This window comes from Excalfactoria chinensis, chromosome Z (genome assembly GCF_039878825.1).
Source record: "Excalfactoria chinensis isolate bCotChi1 chromosome Z, bCotChi1.hap2, whole genome shotgun sequence".
NCBI lineage: Eukaryota > Metazoa > Chordata > Aves > Galliformes > Phasianidae > Excalfactoria > Excalfactoria chinensis.
The window spans coordinates 18,339,923-18,365,983 of NC_092857.1; the positions used below are offsets into that span (position 1 = coordinate 18,339,923).

Consider the following 26,061-nt stretch of genomic DNA (forward strand, 5'->3'; position numbering starts at 1 on the left):
GTTTTGACCATGCATCATCGCAGCTTCAGTGTGTGGGAAGAATCAGGTGCTGTTCTACACTGCAGACCAACAAAACAGCATGCAGCCCCTCACAGCCAGATGTAGGCCACATTCCACTTAAACTGCAACTGTGTGCGTCATCTCTTTCTTCTGGTAAAACTTCCAACTGGTTATGATCCCTGCATGTTTATGCACCTGTATCACTGGGGTGGGAGCAAAATGGGCAGCCAGACCTACGAGTTCCGCAAGAACTGGAGTTACCTAGAAAACTACAAAGAACTCTTTCTCCATCGGTACTTATTTAACACACTTATACAACACTAGGTCCCAGTTCTGAGGAGATAACCTCCCTAGTTTGGAGGCCAAGGGCACATATACAGTCTGGCATGGTTTGAGACTTGGTGTCAGTGATGGTGTTTCCCCACTCAGCACCCTGGCTGGTAAGAGCTCTGTGCAAAATCTCTCTCCATGTTCTGCCAGGGAGATGAAACTCAGCACTAAGGATTCCAGGATTAAGCACCTAAATGAAGGTCATGATATACAACACACACCACCAAATCCTAATCTAACTCTAATCTGCCATGAGAATTGATAGTTGCAGAAAAAAAGTCGTGGAAATGTAAAATATAAATTATTTTTATTTGTTTTATAAAGAAGACTCATAGGCAATTTTGTAAGAAATTATTTGCAACATATGTCCAAGATAAACTCTTTTCGCATTAACGGTACATCAATGTTGCTATCCCCATAAAAGTATATAGGTTACAAAACTTATTTTCCTGGAATTGTACAACAGGGAGGCAATTAAAACCTGCACCAATGTTTTGTGTATTTGAAAATTCCACAGATCAGATACAGAACAAAGAAAAAACAAATTAAAAATCACAAGCTTATTTTTTGTTAGCAGTGATCATAATAGAAAACAGTACATTTAAAGGTAACACTAATTTAAACATGTCCACCTCCTCACTTACAGGCCTGTTGCATGAGCCATTTCTTTAATGAACTCACACACTACAAATGCACCTTGAATACAAGTAGGAATGTCCTTTTAATTTCTGTGTACGTGCGGAACTAACAACCTGCCTAGTTATGGAAAACACCATACCAGTCAATCCCACATCTGGACTGAAGGCATGTCCTACCACCTCTGCCTGCCCTTCAATCAGGAATTCAGAAAATGGCTCACAATCTGTTTTCCCAGTCTGAGGGAACAGAGACAAGGTAACCAGTCCTGTTAATACAGAAACTTTAACCTTGAGATGTTATGCACGAACAGTAGTAACAAAAAATAGTAACAAAACACCAGAAAGACTTCCGGGGGAGGTATTTCTATAGATAATGAGAATGGGAGAAAATACAGCATATTACAATCATCGTTGCTGACATTCAGGTTTCAATCAAAAATCAGTTTCCTTAAAACTTATTTGAGGACTAAGATTTTTATTACTGGATTACAGGATTCCCTCCTCCCTACACAGTGTAGCCTACCTATATCAAAATATATGCCTAGACACAGTGATTAATAAGAATATGATAATACTATGGTGAATAAATCAGTAGCTTGTTTTGATCATTACACTGCAAGACAGTTTAGATAATCCCCGTATTAGTAGTTTTCTTACATCCTGAATAATGTTTAAATGAGTACAAGTTTCCTACATGAAATGAATCCTCAGTAAAAGAATGTATATCCAAAAATCTCTTTTCAAATTAAGTGCCATATTTTAACAGATTAATATACTTTCCTTTCTTCAAAGTAATATAGCTTGTAAGCACATTCTTATGTATTAGCTATACTCATAATATGCTTTAGATTCAAGGATGATATTTACCAATTTCTTTAACAAAATGCAGCTAAGTGTCTCAACAACTTGTAACCACTAAGGTGAAGTAACTTTTCCCTTAATGTTCAAAGTACTTTGTACTTGTCATACACATTTTAATTTTCTCATAAAATACATTTATTTTCCTGCATCTTCTAGATAGATATCACCTATCTATTCATTTCTTGCAGGGAAGACATGAGCAAGTTGTTGGGGAAAAAAAAAAAAAAATGCCTTTCTCCTCCCCTCACTATTTATTTTTAATCAAATCCACACTGTTCTCTTTTACATCCCAAATTCTGAAACCCAAATAACTTATGGCAAAAATACAAGGTCTGCTTTGGAAGAAAACATACAAAATATACAGAGTGTAGTGTGTGCACCCTATTATCTTGATTGTCAAGTAGTGCAAGTTTTTACTATGACATATACTTTTTTTCCTTTTCTTTCTTTTTGTAGGCAAGAGTTTGTTTGTTTGTTTTCACTGATCTTTGTTGATGCCATTTCTTGTCATCTTTGGTAGTCTCTGTCCCTTTGTGTAGGCATGGTACCAGAAGTGGAGAAACAAGACTAAGAACATAGAGCCATATAGCCAAATAATAAACATGAAAATTGGATACTGGTATGGACAATCATCCATGATATAGATTTGTCCTATATGGGCTGTAATCATAATAAATTGAACCTGGGGAAAAAACAGAAAGAAAGAAAATCAATACTTTAGCTTAAAAGATAAACTTTCTACTGACATTTAAAAAAGATTTAGCATAACTTACATCCATAAAATATTGGGGGCTTTTACAGATACTGAGATGTAGCATTAGATGTTCCCCAATTGTTACTGCATTGAAAGTAAAGACAGAAGTGCCAGGACAATATTAATTACACTCAGCACTGTGAAACCCACACTACAGGAAAAGGAGTCCAGGCTGGCCAACTCAGAAATTAGTAATTTGACACAGACCAGTAACAAATGGGACATTCCTCCAGAAAATCTGGCCAGATAAACAAAAAACACATTAGGATTTGTGAACATAAGTTTTCCTCCAGCTATGACCACATATTGTCATGTGACACAAAAGGCTGCAGATTCCAAAAGAGAATTTAACGGAGAGCTAAAAGAAAGTTTCCACATGACCGCCAAGTTAATAATCCACAGGTAATACTGCCAAGACAAAAGGTCTCTAAATAACTTATAAATATTCAAACTAAATCATTCCCAGTTACACAGAGGTGTGCTTGCAGGCAGTAATTGTTTAGCCCGAAGCTAAATTAATTTTGAATTAGCTCAGAATTTTGAAAATTCAGCCACTAGACCAACTGTATGCTATTTACATGAATATAAAAGGCATAAATATATTGCATTGTCTGCACCAGCCACAGTCAGCTTTCTGAGAGATTTTCAAGTCAAATGGAAAACTACTCACAAGCTGGATAGTCGTCATGTACTTCTTCCACCACAAGTATTTATGATAGGCTGGTCCCAAAGAACAGATTCCATAGTAAGTGTACATGATAACATGTACAATGCAGTTCAACAAAGCGTGAAATGTTCCTAAGCCACCTGTAGAAAAACAAAATAGGGTAGCAGAATTGCATCGTGTACTAAAAAGGACATCTCAGGTCTCAGTAGTTTGCAACAAAAGAAAGGAAAAACACCACAAAGCCTATAGAAGCATGTAGACATTGATTAAGTCTCCAAGTATTTGACCAGAATAGGGCTGACACCAATTCTGAGGTATCTCATCACAAAGTTTATCCAAGCTGTTTCAAAACACCAGTAAAGCTGTGGTGATCTAATTACCTTGATTAAAATGAAAATCACTAACATCGTGAAGTGAAACATATATGTGAAAAGCAGTTGGTGTAAGCACTGTCCCACCTGCGTTACACCTATATTATGAACTTCACAAAGCTTTGGAGGATAAGTAATAAATCCCCAACAGAAATTTCCAGGGAAGGAATCACAGTTTCAGACAGCACATTTCTGGAATCATGATGTGAATGAAGGCCTCACAAATCCATGTTCCATCTCAAAAACACACATACAGTGAAAATGAAATTTAAGGCCAAGTTACAAATACTCTCTGGGGCAAACTCATGACTGTAACTGGGAATATAAAAACATTTCATAAAGCACGTGAGGAAATGTTTCTTTTTCCATCGGATCAACAAAGGATTTAGATGACTTGGCAAAGGTAATTTTATTTTAAACAATTAAATAAATTTTGTAATACAAATTAAGAAGCGGCAAGGTACTATTAAGAGAATTGTGAACATGAAAATGTTGAGCCATCAGGAAGGGCGCAAAACATCATGAAGAGAAGACACTTGGTGAGAAACGTTTGTATCCAAAAGCCAATTTGCCATTAAAAGTCACTTCACCTAAAAATAAGTTTTATTATGTGATTTTAGTAGCTCACACTACCTCCAGCTTGACAGATCATAGCTGCTCCAGCTGTGATTGCAAGCTGTCTTTGAAACTACGCTATTTGTGTTTTTCAAAAATAATTTGAGTGTTCTTGCAGTCCAAAAGGACATACTTTTCTTGGCCTGCACAGTGAATATGCTAAAGAAAAAATAAATAGCTAAAGCAGAGGGGAAAAAACAGCAGTACAAAAACAAGGTCCAAAAAACACCACCATAGATGTATGCAGTACTTCAAGTGTTTTCTGTTCATATCACATCAGAGGAAAAAATAAAAATAATTTAAAAAAAAAAATTTAAAAAGTCAGAAAGGACAAAACAGTGATGAAATTGAATACAAGATGATCATCATCAGGACTGAAATTCTTGGAAAAAAAAAAAAAAAAGTAAACAAACTGTTAAATAGAACAATATTTAAAAAGATTAATATAAAGATTAGCAATAGAATAAAAATAAACACAGCTCTTCATGACTGAGCTGAGGTGAAAAGAGGCCTTGCACAGTTTGCCAAAAGTATTGCTGAAATTATCACATGGGAAACTTGAATCTGATGCAAGATCAGAATCCTGTATCTGGTATAATGATCCAACGTCCAGATAAAAGGCAGAAAATCACTTATAAATGGGAACTTTTCAAAGTTGAAGAGGAGAGACTGTTAGTTGCTGCGATTCTTTGCAGCTCTATAGACATACTAAGTTTTATGGCTGAAGAAACTAATTACAATTTCCTTATTAATTTAAATTCCAGTTGTTTATCAGCATTTGAAAAAGATGCAACTAAGCTTCCTAATAACAGAAATTCAGCAAATGCAATAGAATTATATTCTTCCTATACGCAAGGAAGACATGCACACAGAGCTTGTTCAGAAGACCTCTGTGTAAATCGCCTGGACTGCTTTTGCAGCTGGTTTTCACACTCATAAAACAAGAACTAACATAACAGATGTTATCAGCATAGTTATATTTGTAACTTCGACACTGTTTTTTTTCTGGGAGGGGAAAAAAAAATGTACATCAGAAAACATGAGTAAAGAAACATGAGAAACATGTACAAAAAAAATATATATATATATATATATTGCTTGAAAAAAAAAAGCCCAACCCCACACCCTCCTACAAATGTACTGCTAAAGGAGTATGTATTTCTCTATTATGCAACTACCAGGCTATTCCCATGGCATTCTTTATTTATTAGTGATGCACACTAATCTTGTAGTGTGCACATGGAGAGGCAATCTAAAGAAGACAAAATAAATAATCAGTTCAGTTGAAATACAAGCATAGCCTAAGCTTCTGTAATAATTAAACTCTATACTTTCATGAAAGCTAAAGCATTCAATGTAAATAGGCCTCAGTTATGCTACCTAACAACAGTAAAAATAAAAATGCTAAGGATGACAAGAACACAGTACTACCCTCTGATTCAGCTCTTACATGCCAAGGGACTAATGTCTTCCAAGTAATGCTGAGTTCTCTTATACTTCTTCCCTACCACTTTTAATGTCAGTCACACCTCTTTTTTACATAATTGTGCCCTTTGCTCAGCTCTCTCTCCTCTGCACTTTCTCCCCTCAACACTAAACAAAAAGATGTCTAATAAAAATGAGTACTGTCCCATTTACATAGTTGCCATGTATAGTGATCTCAGATCAAAGATCTTGAAGGCATACAAATGTTAAAAGACTAATGTTTCCAAGAGTTTTTTAATCTGTTCTTTAAATATTTGTCTAGCTTGTTTAAATTTTGCTACTAGAAGATATTTGAAGATACTTAAAAGTTAAACTGTCTCTCTGCTACCTGCAGCAAATTTGACTCCAAACCACCAGGTCCATGGCATGATGGAATGATGAAAGACATGCAGGAATGTAACTTGGTTGTTTTTCTTACGCAGCACAAAAAATATCTGAAACAGATTTTAACAAGCAGAATGTTATGGAAGATATTCAAGCCCAACATACTTACAGAAAACTGTATGTGTCAGTGCTGGTTGCTCCCTACTATACATTTAAAAATGCTTCACTGTTGCAGTTTCAGGAGAAGGTGGGAAACCTGATGCTCTGGACATGCCTGATTAATTTTCAAATGAAATTAAACTAGTATTAAAATCCACCTATGGAATCTCAATAGCCAAGAGTAAGCTTCGAAAGCAAGTGTCAAAGGCTGAGCTACGTTCTAAGTGCAGTGGACAGTGTGAGATGGACTTGCTTGGACTGATAAGTTATCTATAAGCATCAGATGTTTTAAGTGCCCTGAACTACAAGTGTGAGAGAAAAGACATTTGAGAAAATGAACTGAGGGACCAGAAATAGATAGAAGCAAGAGAAGTAAGTTAGATAAAGAGCACTTGATTTTGAACACCCAATTAGCTACTGTTGGAAAAAGGAAACATTGGTAATATATGCAGGCATTTTTAATAGACATTGATGGGCTGCATTTAAAAGGTCAAACACTAGGATACGTATTAAGGTGTAACAGCAAGAAAACTGTAGGAAGTCAGATCACAAGAAAGATGGTATCAGATAGCAAGAAAAGAAACAAAGAAACTTAGACTGGCATGCCAGGAAAAATATTTGGAAACGGTTGACTTACATACAGCTAAGAAATCACTTTTTCAACAGCAACAAAAAAAGACTGCTGAGAAATAGGTACTTGATTGCTTGATTGGGTGGATTCAAATAATACAAATAGTTTAATTTTTTAAATTTTTTTAAAATTATTTTTTATTTTTTTTCCCCCCCAAACCCAGGTCTAATTAAAAAGCAGCAATCTTAACAAGATTATTAAAGAGAACTAAGCCATTCAGGCTTTTCCAGTTTTGGCATTCCTGTCGTTTTCATTACCATTCCATTTGTCCCAGTCAGTACGAGAGTTCGAAAATGACTGTTGGTAGATGAAAGTCAGCTGGCTGACTTTGCTTGCAGGGTACAGAACATCCAAGCTACTTGTGAGTCAGCCCATGAATCATCACTGTTGCACCCAACACCGTAAGACAAAGAAACCACTGCTGACTCCAGCATCCAGAAGTTGTCTTGAGAACAACTTCACCAACCCTTCAAAAAGAAGGGAAGGCAGACAGCTGGTAGTGGTGACCAAGGTCTGCACTGTGCTTTAACACACTGCAGCTCAGGTTTTCTACTAAACAGTTTAGAGTACAGGTCTACTACTACATAAATCTCTGGTCACAACCACGCAAGCACAAAAAGGAATTTAGAGAAGGCAGGTGTAGCAACTTATGCTGTATTCAGTGCTGTTGATGTAAATATTCCGTAATAAATTTTTGAAGATGACATGCAAAATATTTCAACATCGACACCATGTTTAATCCACTGTGTTGAGGCAATCATTGCTACAGCACAGTGGGTTAGTGTAATCAGCTGATAAGCAGCCAAGCTACGAGGGCTTCTGAATTTTTGAGAAGTACATTTTGTAACTAGCTCTTTCCTGGGTAGTCAAGGAATGACAGCATAACTGGAGAATATGATGAAAGAAAGTACAGGTTAACACTTTCATGGTATTCCAGTAATGAAGGTCGCAGTCAATGAATGAAAAAGCAATTTATGCCTTCAGCCCCAACAGCAGCAGTTTTTTTACTGAGAAAAGGAAGCATCAATGCATCATTTATTAGGCTACAGATACTTACAGTGTCTAATAATTCAATGAACTTGGAAAAGTAGTATAGCCAACAAGCTCGTACCATCTGCAAAGTGAAAAGCACTGTTAAATTCTAATAATCATAAATAAAGCCAAGAAATGGCATTAAGTGTATGAAAGGAAAACAGGAAAACATAAGAAAACAGTGTCTTGGTGATGCCCAGTTTGCTTTGTGGCTTTGCTTCAATTTTTTTCTTAAAAATTATTTCATTTTAAAATTATCTAAGGATGAAAAGGAAGAAGACAACAAATGTATTGACCATATCCCTAACAACCAACCCACAATATAACCCCAGGAAGGCAATATCCTTCAGGGCACTCTACTCCAAAGCAATGCATTTGGTTGTTTGGAAAAAAAAAATAAAATCCAAAAATAAAGTCAGAGTAGCATAACAATTTGGCCTTGCATTTGGCAACTTACTCTTAAGGCTGTAGGTGACCTCGAGTAGTCAACAATATCACATCGGAATGAGTAGCCAGTTGCCCACCCTGACATAAGAAACTGGAGCAAATAAAATAAGAGCATAGGTTTACATTGTGTCTTATGGAAAAAATAATTCATGTCAGATTACTTTTGCAATAACTAAGCAAGAGGACAAAACAATGTCTGGATCAGCAAGCTTGTCAGAAACCTACCTCTGTGTGGGCTAGCTACCATTTGCTGCTGCAAGATTAACAAATTCATAATTCTAGGACCACACCTACTGACAAGAAGCTTCTTTCTACACCCATTATCTCACATCATTACTAACAGGAGGAGAAACAACATCTCAAAACACATGCTTGCTAAACAACTGATTGTATAAATCAGTCCACAAAAACAACGTTTTCAAAGTTTTTGGAAGTTGTTATCACAGCCAAAAATCTTACTACTCAAGAAAATAAGTACAGCTGAGACATATAGCTTACTACCTATAATGAGAAGGAACAAATCAATATACACTGCAGTTTCTGTACCCTAGTTCCTAAAATCTTGCTTAGTTAATTGCCTGATTCAATTACCTTTCACTGACATAGTGGGTTAGAAGCTAGCATTTTTACAGTCAAAAGCAGGTGTCCAAGGCAGGCCTGCATGTATCACAAGTAATTTCTCTCAATCATTCGATCATTTATCTTGGACTGCATTAGAACTCAAGACAAGAAACACATCATTAATATCGCACTTGCTCACTCTCCTGCCAGCCGCTGAGACTACTGTATCTTGTATCAGTTTAAAAAAATACTTCTCATCATAATCCTCTTATGCATGATATGAGGTTCAGCTCTGTAACAGATGAAATGATTTAGTCTACAACTGCAATTGATGTGTTAACTTCCTAAAGAATCAGTTGTTTAAATAAAGCAAGATTTAGAACACCAACACAGCATAATACTTTAACACCCACAAAATGGCTTGGATCCAAAGAGGGAAAGAATCAGCTTTTTGCTGAGGGTCAGACAATAGCAGAGATTCAGCCTGTCATACTGCATCTATGCATCCTTTCATGATATTTTCAAATACGAATCTTGACAGCAGATTAATTGAATGCTATGTTAAAATTCTGTGCCTACTACTAACTTCATTTTATTTAAGTTTGAGGCCTTATAATCAAGATTATCACCAAACCATGAACAGACATTTGATGCTTTCCAAAACAAAAAGAAAAAAAACAAACATCTGCATCTTGCCCCAACATTTACAGCATTCAGAACAACAGCCATTGCGTCACGTAACTACTGCTGCACTGTTGTTAAAGTGTTGGTAAAAGAAATATCAGGCTTTTCACTGTAACTCATGGTGAAATTTTTGCAATTGATCTAGCAGAATCATTGCCAGCTTGGCAGGATTACCTGCCACCTTTTCATCAATAATTTGACAAACCATACAACCACATGAACAGATTTGTATGTAAAAAGCATCAGTGTTAGTTTCTAGCATAATGATGTTTCACCAGGCTTTTCATTAAAAATAAATAAAACCGTAATCAGATATCTATCTTAAGGTTTAAAAATCTGGTTCTAGATTAAAGTTTCTACATAGTCTATACTATTCATTCTTAAGGACCTTTTGGTCAACCAACACTAGCTCTATACAGCATCAGGCTTTGTTCTCTTAAAAGTCTACTACTTGCTTGAGCTATAAAGTACAGCAAAATCTCCATGCTCCTTCCCTGAAAAACCATCCATCTCTTTCAAAGATCCTTTTTTAAAAGAAAAAAAACAATAATTTTAGAACACGATGAACCCAACACTAGATAGTGTTAGCATTTGTAATTCAAAAGGCAGACCTAAGGGAAGATTATTCCTTAGTAAACATATTCTATATCGCAATGAAACATCATTGCTGACTGTGGCACTGGACAGAAACATTTACATCAGACTAAGAAAAACAGACAGATCTCTACCTGCTACAACAGCCAATGGAAATCAAATAAATTGCAAGAATTTTTCAATCTGTAAATTTTATATAGTGGCATGTAAAACATTTTACTGTCTTTCTAGGTATCAGTTACTCTCCTAGAGACAAGAAATATATAACTATGTTGCAAATAAAAGCAGTACTTACTTCATAAGTCATATACAAGGAAAGTATTACCACACTAAAGTTATAAAATGCCATTATCTGCCTGAGTTCAAAAGGTTTTTTATTTTCCATGAGCTTGGGTCCCAGTGAAGTGACAAAATAGATGTAGGTTCCAATGATAAAGGTTGTTGGAAAAGGTGAAGACATGAGTGGCCAGCCTTCCAATCTCGGATCTAGAAGAATAAAAGAAATCAGATCTTTCTTGTACTCATTAAATCCTAAAAAGGCTACTGAAAAGTATTTAATTCTTAATGGCATAGGTTTTACTTTCATTGATCAAGATTCAGACACCATTTGCCTCAAATCTATTCCAACTGGATAACAAGAGTTAGCACCTGCTGGATTCTGCGCTTCTTCCTGCATCGCAGAATCATGTAGGTTGGAAGACACCTTTAAAATCACCAAGTCCAAACAGCAGCCTGACCTACTGGATCCCACTGCTAAATTATGTCCCCATAGTGCTAAGCCCACATGTCTCTTAAAAGCCTCCATTGATGAGGACTCCATCACTTCCCTGGGCAGGCCATTCCAGTGCACAACCACCCTCTCCATAAAGTTCTTCCTGACATCCAATCTAAACCTCCCCTGATGTAACTTGAGGCCATTCCCCTCTGTTCCTCTTGACACCTGAGGAAAGGGACCAACACCCTCCTCACTGCAAGCACCTTTCAGGCATTATAGAGAACAGTAAAGTCTCCCCCTGGCTTCATCTTCTGACTAAACTTCCCAGTTCTCTCAGCAGCTCCTCATAAGTCATCAGTTCTTCACAGCACACAATGAGGAAAACACATGGAATCACGATTAATGTTCTTTTCAGTCTACAGCTCTCCCCCGTGAAAAGCCAGCATTTTCATACACTGATGTGTCTCAGAAGGTAGCATAGGAAGGCAATGCACAAGCAGACTACTGAGGCTGCATTTGCAAATGAGGCTACCATCCCCTGGAAAAGTACAAACCTTGTCTCACAAGTTCAAGGTACAGACAGGGAGTAGCTCCACTTTTAAAGATCCTCAAGTGTTATGTTGTTAGAGGTAATAACACGGGGATTTCAAAGTTAGAAAACATTCCATCCCATCAGTTGGTATTCATAGCTTGTGCCTAACAAGTCCCGGCATGTCACCACTTCCACAGTACCACTTAACACACCATTTCATATTACAAGCTTCCAAACAGTAAAAATATTACAAGTTCCTCTCCAGATACCACATACAGACTTCAATTACTGCAGTCTCCTCCCACACGTTGCCATCCCTTTTAAACTTCATCTTCATCCTACTGTACATATTTGCAATTCTTCACCAAGTCCCAGCTAAAAGAGACATTTCTCCACAATCAGGAAGCTTCATTACAGAATACATTTGCATGCATAGCACTGCAAGAGAATCACTTGCTCTTCACAACTGATTACTCTTCTGCATCCACCCCTCACATTGGTACTATCAAAACATTCCCAGTTAGGTTCTGAAGAAACCATAATATACTGTGAGATGTCAAATACAAGCACTAATAGGCAGAGAGATGAGAAACTCAAATTGTGACGTTACAGACAGTGCAGCAGAAGTGCTCTGTCACCCATCTCAATCCACTTCACCATGCTAAAACTCCCTGTTTGTAGGCAAGCTGTGGTGCTACTGAACAAGACAGATGGTTCCTAGCTATACTGGAAGTCATACTGGAAAAATATAAGTATTCAAACCTTCACTGCTTCTCAAGTCTCCCTGAGAATCAGCTAATGCCATTTACTACACAGCTACCCCAATGAGGAACAATAACATTATGCTAAAGCAAAGCATGTTTAATATTCTCATATTTGGTGCATCAAGAGACTAATCTTTAAAATAGGGTTGTGAGAGTGAATTACTCTGAGGCTAATTTGAATATACTGTACCTTATCAGGGCTCGTATTTTGCAAAGACAAAATACAATAACATCACACACTTGCACTATCAATAACCTACCATTGTTTGGTAGTGAAAAAGTTAGAGCTTTGCATTCAGTGGCATTAAAAAAAAAAAACACCTAGAATTTATACTTAAGCAAACCAGAAACCCCTAAAGAGTAATCACTGCTGGCACTTCGTTAAGTCTGTGATTATAGCTTTAAATTAGCCAAGTTTTGTTCCCCTCCTCCCCCCCCCCCCTTTTTTTTTTTTTTTTAAACTCAAAAACTAATTTATTCTTTATAGATAAAAATGTCAGTAACCATCCTGACAAATCTATGAAACAAGTATAGGAAGATAAAACTACTAGAAGCTGGTATCAGCACACCCACAGTATCTACATGCTGAACTTCAAAATTATTCAAAGTTAACTTTTAGATTTAAATGACTCACCAGCATCTTTGATCCATTCATCATACAGCAGCACAGCCTTTGAGGTCAGATTGCTAAGGGCCATTTTCACCTGATTAAGATTTTATGATGTTGCCTGCAGGGAAAAAAAACATAAATATGGATTTCTGTAATTAATAAAACAAAGCCCAGTAAAACGTTTTGGAAAATATTTTCAGCAAACAGAATGGAAACAAACAAAAAAAATAGGTTAGCAGAGCACCACACAAGAAATACAGATTAGGGAGTATTATTAGCTGGCTACATTGCACTATACTTGATGCCAACGTCTATCTGAGCTGTTACACACAACAATATGATTCCATAATCTCTGCATACTGAACAAGGTGCTTCCACGCCAAAAAGCGTTATCTCAAGAAACCACACTGTGGTTAACCATTACAGTGAAGGGGAAAATATAAATAAAGAGCAGCTGCACAGCTTGCTTTTATTGCCATCTCCTTTAGAAGTAATGATAATGTGATGAAGTGGTCACTGGCAATGTGATGAGGTTCCTCATTGCAACACTTACTATTGGAAAGTTTCATTTCCTGGCTAAAGAGGGTTTCTGAGACGGGAGGGAGAAGAGACTCCAATGTCTGCACACTGGTTTTAAATACAGTAATCAACTACATTATAATTAGCATGCAAATCACACTCTTGTGAATCAACTCTTTCTACAACAGCATTATGAAGCATTATAGTACCACTGGCAATAGAATTAACTCAAAGAAATTTCCAGCACATCCAGCTTGCACACAGCACCATCCACACATATAAAACAAAGAACATTTGTATGGATACTGATTTTCACTCCAAAAATCAAATACCTGCCATCCCCTACCTGAGCTCATTTCCCCCAGAAAACTTATTTTTTTAATCCCAGCACATCTGAAAGGTGTCACTCCTACTCCCACTCAGTGTCACTTTCAGCACGTCAGCATAACCTTCACACAACATTCAACTCTTAGCCCAGGCTGCAACACAACTTGATAACCATCTCCTTTGTTCTGGCCTCCAATCTCAGCCTCCTCCAGTCTAAGTCCATTGCAGCTTTTGAGAGCCAGTTCTACCCCCCTGGATGGTGTAACATCTCCCTGCTCACTCCTCAGATCTCCCTACTGTCTTCTCATTTGTCCTCTCATTTTCAAAGCTTGGCTGGATGGGACCCTGGGCAGCCTGGTCTAATATTAAGTGTGGAGGTTGGCAGCCCTGCCTGCAGCAAGGTGGGGTTGGGGTTTGATGATTTTTGAGGTCCCTTCCAACCCAAGCCATTCTATGATGCCACACCATAGCAAGCCTATAAAATAATTTCCTCCTTATCTCTAGTTCTAAAAGCATTTCACATTCTCTGGAATTCCGTAATATTCAATCACCCCAAAGCACACCCTTCATCCCAAAACACAACTGGCGAGCCTGCCTTCATTACGGTTCACCTGATCTAGCTCTTACCAACTCTCATTTTTGCTACTCATTTTTTCCTGCTTACACTTCTGCTCTGTGTCTATACACCTGAAATCATCCTCTCTTGTTCAGAAATTGTTCCCTCTGTTGACATCTTCCAGAACCACCATCTTCCGGCATCATCATTTCCTAGCAAAACATCACTGCCTTTATGCTGACCATCTTCACATGCCCCATACTACCCTGATTTAGACAGTGCCATAGAAATTCAAGTTGCTAAGCAAACCATCTTCAGTGTGACTCTTCTTCACAGCTATCATGCTGAAGTAGTAATTATCATTTTATATCTTCCACTTTACTGATATCGTAAAACTATTTTTGTGGGTATCAGAAAAGTCAACAATGATCCAGCAAGCCTATCATCGTTCATCAAATAAGTCAAAATGAAGATGGTTCTTATTCCTAAGCAATCATCACACAACATAATGTGCTACATAAACGCAAAATTACTCCCTAAAGCACAACAAAATCAGACATATACACAGCCACTAAAAAGTAGAGAATAATCCCCCACACAGCTGCAACGCTCACTTCACAGAACTTTTGTTTTTGCTATTATGCTGTTCTGAACTCTTTACATTAAGTCTCTCCACCTCATGCCCAGCGGTACAGTGCACTGCTGAGACAGTTCTAAACATTCCCTGTAATTCAAAGCTTTACTAAAATCAGAAATAGCCTGATCACTTCCAGTATGCAAGTACACAATAGCTAATTTCTACCAACATGGATTAATTTGATTGCCTTAAGTTACTAACATGCAATCCTAAGTGCAGTTCACAAACATGGACACTATAACCTTCAATTCCTAGTGGATCAAATATTCCTTTTTTTATTTTCAAATTAAGCACAAACTTCCCTTTCCGCCCACTTTTACATTTAAGGCAGCAAATAGACAACAATCTGCACAGCTAAGATGAACACATCAAGATTTCTGAAGAACCCATTTTTGTTTTTTTTTTCTTCTTTTTAATTATTTTTACTTTTAAATCCAGTGGTGTCTTGCTCCAGGAATTTCACACTAACTGTGATCAAGGGCATTCAGCATAACTAATAAGCCACTATCCATACATCCTTCAGCAATAGCTGTGCCCATAAATCCACAGCAATTATTTTTACTCCCCCACACCAGTACAGTCACACTGGAGTTCAATGAGCAGACATAGGCCCATACATGCTTGTAACAAAACTCAACATGAAAGAAGCCTATGTCCATTCTTACACAATTATTGTAATGTTTTCTACAAAAGGCACCATCGTGTTACAAAACTGTGTTTATAAAGGTGCTGGCAAAATTAGCAAAAAACAGGAAATATCTCCTTCCTTTTCTATTATAAATTTCAATGACCCTCATCTTTTTGGCAAATTATGAATATCCCTGTCATCTTCCTCCATAGACCCAAGTACGGATGACAATGAAACTATGTAAACACAACCCAGCCTTGAACACAAGGTATTTCAGACTATACAACAGTGACAACCAAGCAACTTGGCTGACGGTTAACTTGTGTTGGGGGAAAGTGTTGAAAATCAGTGCTTTATTAGTAATTATTAAATAGATTGATTACAGTAAGTTAGCCTAACAGTACAGAATTCTTCCTATTTCAATCACCTTAGAATATCCAGTCAAGACTAAATCAGACAATATGTTTGATATGCCTTGACACAAGACACCCTGTTCAAGATAACTCTACCAAAACCTATAGAACAGCTCAGTATTTCAGTAATATATATATATATATATATATATATTCACTGAACACAGATTACCACATAACATTTAATCAGCACTTCAATGTAGAGCAATAGCTCATTGAATTCACTGCCATTCAGTCTTCCTCCTGTCAACCCGGTGATGATCTAAATGAAGCTCAGACTGGCCAGTTCTATATGCTGACCAAGTCCTACACTAAATGAGGAATCAACTGCCTCCAAACATACTCTCAAAAGTCCAGGAACTGTGTGGATGCTGGCTCAGAACAGACTGCCACTTACTACACTTGGTAGTGTTGATAAACTTTTCCTCCTCCTCATGGCTGAAACCTTTAAACCTGCAACTGCAATCTCACCAATGTACAACTCTTTGCATTTATCCATTCGACATGTCAACACCACTTCAGATTTGTATTAAGAATCAGATAAACGTGCTGTCAGTGTTTAAACAGCAACTCTGATGCCAGCTGGCCACTGACACCAAATACAAACTTTTTATCTAGAACCGGACTACTTCTAATCCCCTGCTTCTGCTCATGGTAAAAACGCAGCAGACAAAAATGCTCTCTTTCCACACTGTTGCATAAACACTTACCCTACTTCTCCCACCCCAGCACTCACAGCTCTTCTTCCCTAAAAACATTTCACAGGAACTGATACAACAAAGGCCCTCAGCCTTCCAAGTTTTGTTTCTGTTTTCTGGAGCCACTGCTGAACTTATTCTGGAACATTTTCAGCTTAGCTGCCAGACAGAAGACAAGGGTGCAGCAGCCAGAGCAGCCCACCTCACCTTAGCTCTGCCTTGCAGACGCTAAGAAAATTACTCTGCATCTGCAAGTAAGAAAAGAACAAAAAGACACAACAAGGTATTGTGAGAGCAGGAATAATGTCTGTGAGGAAGACAATGCTGCTCATAACTTTGTTACAGCTAAAAGATTGAAAATCAACTCTCACGCACAACACTACTAGTTTATTTTCAAAGCATTTTACTATTCTATTTGTTTTCTGAACTAACCACCTACTTCTCCTTTGTATATCCACTTCTATGAGCAATTAATTACACTTACACTGGGAGGCACATTTTGTCTTGTCACCTTACACTTCACACACAAGCTCATACATACTGGGAAATAGCACAGCAAGGCCTTTTGCTGTTATTTTTCTTGCATGTTTGTTTTAAGAATACCCAAAAAAAACAAAACACGTAGCCACACGAAAGAGAAATAATTAGACTGCAGTTCAATAAAAAACAATTCTGAAAGGCTGATTTTTCACAGTACATTTATGTCAATAGGAAGAAACCCAATGAAGCTCTGGCACACGTCTCATTCCAGTGTTTGCCACTTTCAAAGCCTGCAGAACTTATCCTTTAAACATGAAACTGAAAGTATTTGGCCTGAAGGGACAAAGACCTGGGGGCAAAGAAAACCATTTCTTAAATACACAGATTTAGCTCTTCACGCTATGAACCCACTCACACATTAAGCATTCATTTAGTCACAGTTCAGTTAGTTTGACATACATGTGGTTCATATACCACATAACACAGCATACCTGCAGAATCAGCACATCAGCACTTCTATTTCCAATGATCCACCTCCTGCTTACAACATTACAGGAAGCAACTACAACATGCTAGCAGCAGGGGACTTTCTTTTAAAGATAGCCTAGACTGGAGTGAACTTTCTCAAAATTAGTGATAGTAATGGACTAATTTTCAGAATTCCGTTATTTTGAATGATGTATCAGAAAGTGGATTTTGTTTTTGTTATTTTTTGTTTTGTTGTCATTTGTTTTAAAAATCCAGCAATTCAAGTCCAGTTTGCTGACTGAAAAGTTTTTAAGAACATGCATGCAGTCCTCTGAAGCTCTAGAAAACAAATGAAATCATCTGTGAACTCATTGTGAAGGTACTCAGCTCTTAGAAATGAGTGCTTTTTATATAGATAGATATATTTTAAAATAGCAATGGAATTCATCCTGTGCGCTGCGGTTCAAGCCAGCTGGACTAATATCATTTTTGCAGAGACCTTTAAATAAATATGCCTCATCATTATAAAGATGGGGCGTAAGTGAAACAAATGATGGAACAGGCTGCATCAAAAGAGCAATGCCATTTGTTGCTCTCCAGTTCCCCGTGGCTCAGCAGACAGCTGAAATAGCTGCAGCTGAATTAAGGCATACAGTTTTGCAGAAGGGATTTCAAATCTGACTTCTCCTACTGGAGAGGAGGTACATAATAAGGTAATTTAAGCCAGCCAAGAACGTGCAGAAATGCCGCAGCAACCATTTCAGAACACCCCATAATGACAAGCAGTAGGCATTAAGTTGCTGGAAGTGCTCAAGTTCTGTTAGTCCAAAAAAAAACCAAACTGTTTCCTCTAACGGGAATTACTGGTATGCCTCAAACATTCTTTAATTTTAAATGAGAACAACAAGCTTCTAGCATTCTTCAGCTTAACCCACATGAGAGATATTTGCCATTCCTTGCACTTATTTATTCCCCCTACAGACTTCTTAATATTAAAATATACTTTTACTACTTAAAAGCAAATCTTGATACCAAGAAAAAAAATTGTATTCTACCATTAAGCTTTAACCTCCTCTCTTTTAGTTTAAAACCATTCCTCCTTGTCATACCTTTACAGACGCTGGCAGGGAGGGTCTTACTTTTATAGGCATCTCTCAGCAAGATAGGAAATACCCCACTAAAGTTTGTACTTTGCTGTCGTAACTTCCACCCAAGGCAGATGCTAGAAGCACTTTTTCTGGAATGTCACCCCTCTGACACGTCCAGCAGGTAATGATGGCAGAGTCCCCTCCCACCCCACAGACCCTGCAGGAACATGGGAGAGCACTGATCCACACAGGTCTGATTTCACAACAGCATCTTAAGAAATGACAGTAATACTAGCTGACATATTCAGTCACAGTTATGAAACTTCAATGTTTCAGAATCATTTAATATACAATTGTTAATTCTGCTCTTGAAGTTCACATGGTAATTAAATTGAGAAAGTTTCACAGATCGTATCTTTTGCGCTACCTGGAGAACATCAGCTCTGCCCTTCCTATTTCCCAAGGGCGCATGGTTACGTAAACGCAGTTATTTTAACTACATTACTCCCTTATGCCACACTGCAAACAAATACAGAATAGCTATTACGTTAGATTGATTACTCACCTACGTTCTGCAATGAAGTTGGATATCTCCTGGCATAACAGATTTCCCGGAGAGAAGTTTCTGTGACCTTCCCAATCCTTTACACCCTCCCTCAACTACACTGCCCACTTTTTGAAAGGCCCGTCTCACAGGTAAGCTGGCTACATCCTCCTTAGCATTCTGTGTTTTTTTTGTTTGTTTGTTTTTTGGGGGGAGTGGTTTAGTATTGAGATGCATTAGTTGTTAGCCTCATTAAATTTCAAGCTCTATCTCTGAAGCCACTCCATTTATATATATATATATATATATCAGATGAGTACATATATATATCTGATGAGTACATCAGCCACCTCTCTGAGTATGTTTAGCAGTAGGCATCAGGAATGGAATACCAGATTTCAGAGTAAGTGTAAATCCCCTTACAAAGAATGGAGACATCTTAAAAAACAAAGAAAGAGGTTTAGAAGTTCTATTAGAACACATGCCTGTAAAATCCCAGTCTGGCAGAAGTCAATAAGAAATCTAATACTTAACCTCTGTTGTCACCTTTATTGCATTATTCATATGGTATGTCTGTACTTAAAGCTTTGCTTTTTAAACTACCATCAAATCTGTCATTTACCTACATGAACAAAGTAGCCTATAAGCAGCAGAACTAGTGAAAACACTCTATTTCAATAATGCTTCATATCGGTTTTCTGCCAGCCAGGTGGATTTCCCATCCTGATAAAATAAAGACAATCTGTATTCCTTCCCACACCCACTTAAAAGTTGTTAACTGATACTGCAGACTTCAGTCAAGGCTGAAGACTCATAATGGACACAGACAGCTCCATTTTGTGCCCAGCTTTCAGCTGGTATTAAACTATCATCCTTCTCTCTGTGCACTACCATCCAACTACCAGCAACTCCATCATGTAGTCCCACAGCATCCCTGCTGATGCATCTGGTTCTCAGGCAGCTGCAGGATAAAGCACTGCAGCTCAGCAACCCAACTGGAATCTCCATCTTTTGGGTAAAGCAGTGGCTGCACCAAAGGAAGCTCATGCAAGGGAAGCAGAGAGACACATGAATTGGGATGTCACAGGAAGGTGGAAAAGTGGGATAAGCAGCCTTATCATAGATGCTTAAGCTGATGGTGAAATCACATAGGGCGGGCACAAGATCATCATGCCCAGTCCTGCATAACCATAAACAATTGTGTTATATATTCATTCAAGAAAACACATCACTCCAGCAAGCCCTCAGTCTGTCCATCACATGCACAAGGGATGCTTCACAAGACAAGAACTAAAGCCACACAAACTACACTGTGTTATGAGCTGGTAGCAAAAGGCTAAGGATAACATCAATGCAATTGTAAGCAATCCTAGGAACTAATCCCATAGAAAGGCCCATCAAGTCCAAACAGTCCCTGCAAACCTAGCCTGGAAGGAAGCTTCTCTGCAAGTCTGAATTCAATCACCAGTTTATCTCAAGGATGAGAGACTGGGCTGGTCCCCAAGAAGATTTCCAGTTCCACTTGCAAACAACCACCAGAAACAGCACTGTCTCTTTCCACCCCCCTGCTACCCTCCCCCTTCATTACATTCCTAATGTTTCAGAGAAAGGCAAAGACATAAGGGAGAACAGCACCTTGACATAGAAGCTGTTATCAGTGCTCCCCTGTCTTTATTTGAGCACGTGCAGGTCAGACACCTGCCATCAGCTAGTCTCATTTGTCTCTTCACCTGCTGCTGCAGGCCACTCTGCACCCAGCCTACAGGAGCTCCTTGGCTCCCACATGTTTCATTCCAGCTGGTGATACCAGCTCCCAAAGCCACACATTGCTGCCAGCACAGCAAGCCTTATGGCACATTGCGTGACAACTTTCACCTGGAAGTCAAAATAAGATTCACTTATGATGTAATATTTGTAGCAATGAAACCTCATTTCCATTAGTTACTGATACACCATTACTCCTGTCGAAAACCTCTGGCAAAGTATTCATTTAGTATTTGGGACAGATCTGATTCCAGTTAATCTCCTCTTTATCCAAAGGACTTAACAACACCTCCTTTTTCCTCCTTCTTATTTATGTAACCAGAAAACCTTCCGCGGTGTTTTTGTTTTAAGATCAGATCAGTTGGCTTAAGTCACTTTCAACAGGCTTTCACTGAACAAGAGTGGCAATGCAATCTACTATGCTCAACAGCACAGTCACATTCACATGCACCCTATGCCACCCATTCATCCCTCTACAAGTGAGCATGTAGAGCTCATACCCATCTGGACTTCTTCCTTCTACTGTAAAGTCTATATGATCTAGAAGGATAAAGAGTGATATTTAAGTGACAAGATTTGTTTTGGGGTTTTGTTGTTGTTTTTGTTTGTTTGTTTTTTAAGGTTTTTGGGGTTTCCTTGCTTGTATAAGAAGTAATTTAAGAAATAATTTGTACATGAGCTCTGAGAAGGTAGGGGGAGGAGGAAGTGCTAACTAAATAAAATGAAAAGGACCAAAGACATCTGATGTCATTAAAGGCTCCCATTTTAGAAGACTAAGCATGAATGTAATTTATGGATGTGTCCACAATACAGCATTAATATCCCATCATGCTGATGACAAAAGTAGCTCGTTTTGAGTGCAAACTAGAGGTTTTCTTGAATACTTTGGTAAGACACTTTTTAATCTTTCTACCATGCAGGCCTCCCAGTGCAAAACACACAGGATGCAGGTAGAGCATATCCATAACAGTTCTGAGAACAGGTGGGACACAAGCAGAACAGATTCCTCTAACATCGGATTTACGATCCATCTAAGATTCTCCCTATTTCTACTCTAATACTCGTACACAAAGTCTGCCTCATTCTTGAATCTGCAACATTCTTGAACCTGCTTAGAACTGACTCCTGTTATGATTTCCACTGCTCTAAATCTACGTAGCTTGCTCCGAAAGTAATGCCTCCTACTTGCTTCCATGGAAACTACAACAGATACAAAGAGCATAATTACACTGTTTGATGCAGCGAGTTCTCAGCTACAAAACACTCTTTATCAACACAGCCACCACCACTAGCTGTGCATTTTCATCAGTGATGAAAAAGAGTCTGCATGCTGTGCATGTAACAATCAGAACCATCTGAGGTGACCCACTGTCATCACTGCTGAAATGCACAACCCACCTCTCCCTGTGCTCATATCCACTGTTTGGTCTCCATCAATGTTCAGCAAGCATCAATGAATGTCAATGGATGCCATTTTCTTCACATGGAGGAGTCCAACGACACACCTTTGCTTCATATGCACTTCCTTGTCAGGCACCATCTGTCACATGACAGCAGAATGTAAGGGAATATTGGCAGGAAGGTTCAAACTCTACTGCCATACCACCAACATCCACCTCTGACATCACAAACCAACATAATGAAATAGGAGGCATTACTTTTGAAGCATCCCTCATACCTGCCTGATTGAAGTTACTCGTGCAAATATGAAGTGCGATAAGAGTGAGACCATCCCCTTTCTTCAACTGTAAACTGTAGCTGCAACACATTACCTCCTCATTAACAGTCAAGAGGGGAACTGTATATGAGGATCTCATATGTCTAATTAATTAAAACATAAATAGTTTGCTACCAGGAACTGATAAACAACTTAGTTTGTGTCCACTCATTTGGCAGAAAAGCAGCATCAATAAATTGTCATTAAATAGTCACTGTGGGGGCAATCCATGGAACCTGAACAAAAAGAAATAAAGAGACGAAGAGCTAGGCTATGGTTTCCAGAGAAGACCCCTTAAGACAAGTAGGAACAAGACTTGTTACACAGGAAGCATCTTGCTGATCTAGCTATTGACAATGGAAAATAAAAGTAGACAAGTTTCAGTAACATTTTTTTTTTTAAACAAATAATCAATGACAACATACCCGTAGCTATTCAACAATGATTAAGTATAAATGGAAAAACCAGACTTCAGATTTCCTCCTGCAGTAGAGAGGAAGACTGTAATGTCATTTAACATGACAACTCAGCAAAGCACAGTTTAATGTAGAGACAAACACATAAATATACACAAATAAACACAGTTACCGTAAGGATGTAACATTCACCTTAAAAAAAAAAAATAATAATAACCTTAAAAAAAGGTGAACAAATGAAGTGTGGCATATTCATCAGTACTGAAGGAAGAAGGATTTTCCTACAATCGTTTCTTGCCTACAGCAAGATTACAGCAACTGAAAGCTCAGATACTGTCACCCCAGAAACCATGATGCAAGGTCAATGTCATTTTACGGAACTTTTATTACAACAGCTGCAATATTGCTGGGTTCAGAATGTGAGTAAGCAGGAACACTGATAACACCGGTGTGGAGTTGTGACATCTTATTTTGCTCACTGTTTAATGCAGCAATTTACGAGAGCTGAGCTGCTCCCACACTACTTGCTCATGCTGACATGGGCTAATTTCCTTCACCATTGTTTCCCACTGCCTTGCACTTGCTCAGCCTCCCCAGCCTGGGCTGATACTCTCAATAGCAAAATAATGCATTCCATCTACTCCAACATTACTTGCATTGCATTAAGCAGCCATAAATTTTAAGGGCAGTTGACCCAGAACTGACACCCTCCCCACCCACCCACCCACCATCCAGCGTAACGGACATGCTGTTGCACACTGTAAACATTGGCAACTGCATCCTCCCTAGGAGGCTCTTCCAAAAGAAAACTGGGGCCAGCTGTGTCCACAACTTTCGGCCGTGATGCACGCTGTGCAGTGATCAGCTCTGGGGAGAGCAACACAGGCTGCTGAACTTCGAAGGGAGATGGCAAGGGCAGCAGTGAGATGACTTGTTTTAAAGGAAGTCCGTGCTCAGCACATTTTGAAACTAAACTATCAGAAAGAGGAAGTCCATTGTCATTAGAAAAAGCTGCTGCTCACAAGCTCAATCTTGGAACAGGTGATACGATGTACTCCCTAAAGCATTCCAGGAAGTAACTATACAGCCACATCCTAAACCTTTCCAGTCGAGAGCTGAAGATTTATAGAGACACAGTTGGAGGTCCCAAATCACTGAGGAACATGCAATTAAAGGTGTTCTGCTTTGTTTGTATTTTAAAACCAACATTCTTCAGCATGGCAAAAGGTCATGTTAATCTGTAAAAATCCACTCGGTAGATTTAGTGTCAGCCAACCCACAAACATATTCTGTACCATCACTTCGAGATTCGGGCCTGTTGGCCAGAACAACAAAATAAGAGACATGAATGCAAGAGTAAAATTCTAACTTCTCCTAAGGCCTAGCTTTTCTCCTGCATCCCAAAGAACATCCCCACCTGGAAAAAAAGAAGGAATAGTCTCACACTTGACCAGAATTACTGCAGAAGTGAAAGAGTTTCAGAAATTGACATGAGATTGAAACACCTTAAGAAAAAGCCAGATGTTTCCCAGCCATCACCAGTGGCATTCTATCCTCAAGGTAGGAACCACAGAAGGATAGAGAAGGTGAAAAGATGCCCAAACATTAAGGACAGATGGAGAAAGTGACCCTGCAGACTCATCCCCAGTCAAGACAGACACGGTCAAGACTGCACTGTGCTTATACTTCAAGTCTGGGCATGAAAAGACCAAAGTCAGTATATTACAAATCCCTACTTGATTATGTTTCAAATTTGGTTGTCCTTGTGTTCCACCCAAGAAGCCTTGGGTGCTGCTTAGAGTACAGCTTGATGAGTAGCTTTCTACAGTGTCCCCTTTTGAGATGACTGCACCCCTTGCAGGATGATCCAGTTTTCCAGAGGTTGAAAACATTGTGAACACAAGGAAGGATGCACCTCCACTTTAATCTGGCATTAACAGGAATTCCAGAAACACTCCTTTCCACTTGCTCTGCAGATACCCTCCAGAGGGCCGTAAGGGTGTCAGGAACCCTTCGGATGCCCACAAAAGCCTGGTTGGTCAGGAGTCAATAAACAGATGGGACACTCACAGCTGCCTACAAGCATTACAGAGAGGAAACATCTGATCCAGGTGACTCAGAGTAGTCAAAGGCCTATGGAAACAAAAGAAAAAGGCTGCTCCAAGGGCAAAGCAATATCATGCGGGACAGCAGCCAGATGACAACCTACCCTCAAAAACTCACATGGAAATAAAATTCTCTACCAGCTAAAAATATTGCCTGGCTTCTTTTGCAAAGAAGAGTCAAAACATTTTTAAATGAGTTTATTTTTTTAAATAAAAATTGATGTTTAAAAGGTTATCAGCTCTTTGTTTTCCCTTCTAAGCAAAAAATATGCAGCAGTTTGCATAATACCAAGTGCCAAGTGGATGCCAGTGTTATGGGCAAAATATATTAATGACATGACACAGTTGTTAAGGTTGACATCTGCCCAAGATCTTGTTACTAAGATCTCAGCTCCTGTGCTAACCAGAATGCTAAAACATTGTCAGTATTTTGCACTGTCAGGAAGCTCAGAAAGAGTACATAAAGCTGTACTGCGCAGGTTAGATCTTCTTTAAAGTAGCTTAACGCTGAATAACACCTTCACAGAAGAACGGGATGAAACGCACCACATTAGCAGACAGGCTTATCACAGGTATTCTGTGAAGCAGAATTCCACCTGAGAGAACCATTGAATACTTTCCATCTTCTATCATAATTTTCCACAACCACAGCAGTTCCCAGGCACCAGGAGACCACCCAGGACTGCAAGACGTGATTGCAATTTAATATAGATAAGCTGAGCTAAACAGTGTGAAGGGATCAACCAGTTCATATCAACTGCACTTATTTCTCCCATTTCTGCTCCTGAAAGATTGCCAAATACAAATAGCCAAATAAATAAATAAATAATCCCATCAACAAAGTACATTAGGCAGCCAGTGTGCCACATTAGAACAACGCAGGAGATAATAATACTTTCAGTGCAGAAGGTTGGCAAGAAGCAGAGC

The 26,061-nt window shown here is 38.6% G+C and overlaps 1 protein-coding gene across 3 annotated transcripts in view; it reads right to left on the bottom strand.

The window, feature by feature from the left end:
• Nucleotides 1–621: 621 nt before the first annotated feature.
• ELOVL7 (ELOVL fatty acid elongase 7) overlaps nucleotides 622–26,061 on the bottom strand; it is a 31,448-nt gene continuing 6,008 nt past the window's right edge. For all 3 annotated transcript variants that reach the window (XM_072359624.1, XM_072359626.1, XM_072359625.1), the window contains exons 2-8: nucleotides 12,799–12,892; nucleotides 10,449–10,639; nucleotides 8,325–8,405; nucleotides 7,893–7,949; nucleotides 6,050–6,155; nucleotides 3,254–3,390; nucleotides 622–2,511 (exon numbers count right to left, since the gene is read on the bottom strand). In XM_072359624.1, the coding sequence (XP_072215725.1) occupies nucleotides 2,308–2,511; nucleotides 3,254–3,390; nucleotides 6,050–6,155; nucleotides 7,893–7,949; nucleotides 8,325–8,405; nucleotides 10,449–10,639; nucleotides 12,799–12,862 (840 nt within the window). In that variant the 5' untranslated portion in view covers nucleotides 12,863–12,892 and the 3' untranslated portion in view covers nucleotides 622–2,307. The remainder of the gene's footprint in view (nucleotides 2,512–3,253; nucleotides 3,391–6,049; nucleotides 6,156–7,892; nucleotides 7,950–8,324; nucleotides 8,406–10,448; nucleotides 10,640–12,798; nucleotides 12,893–26,061) is intronic.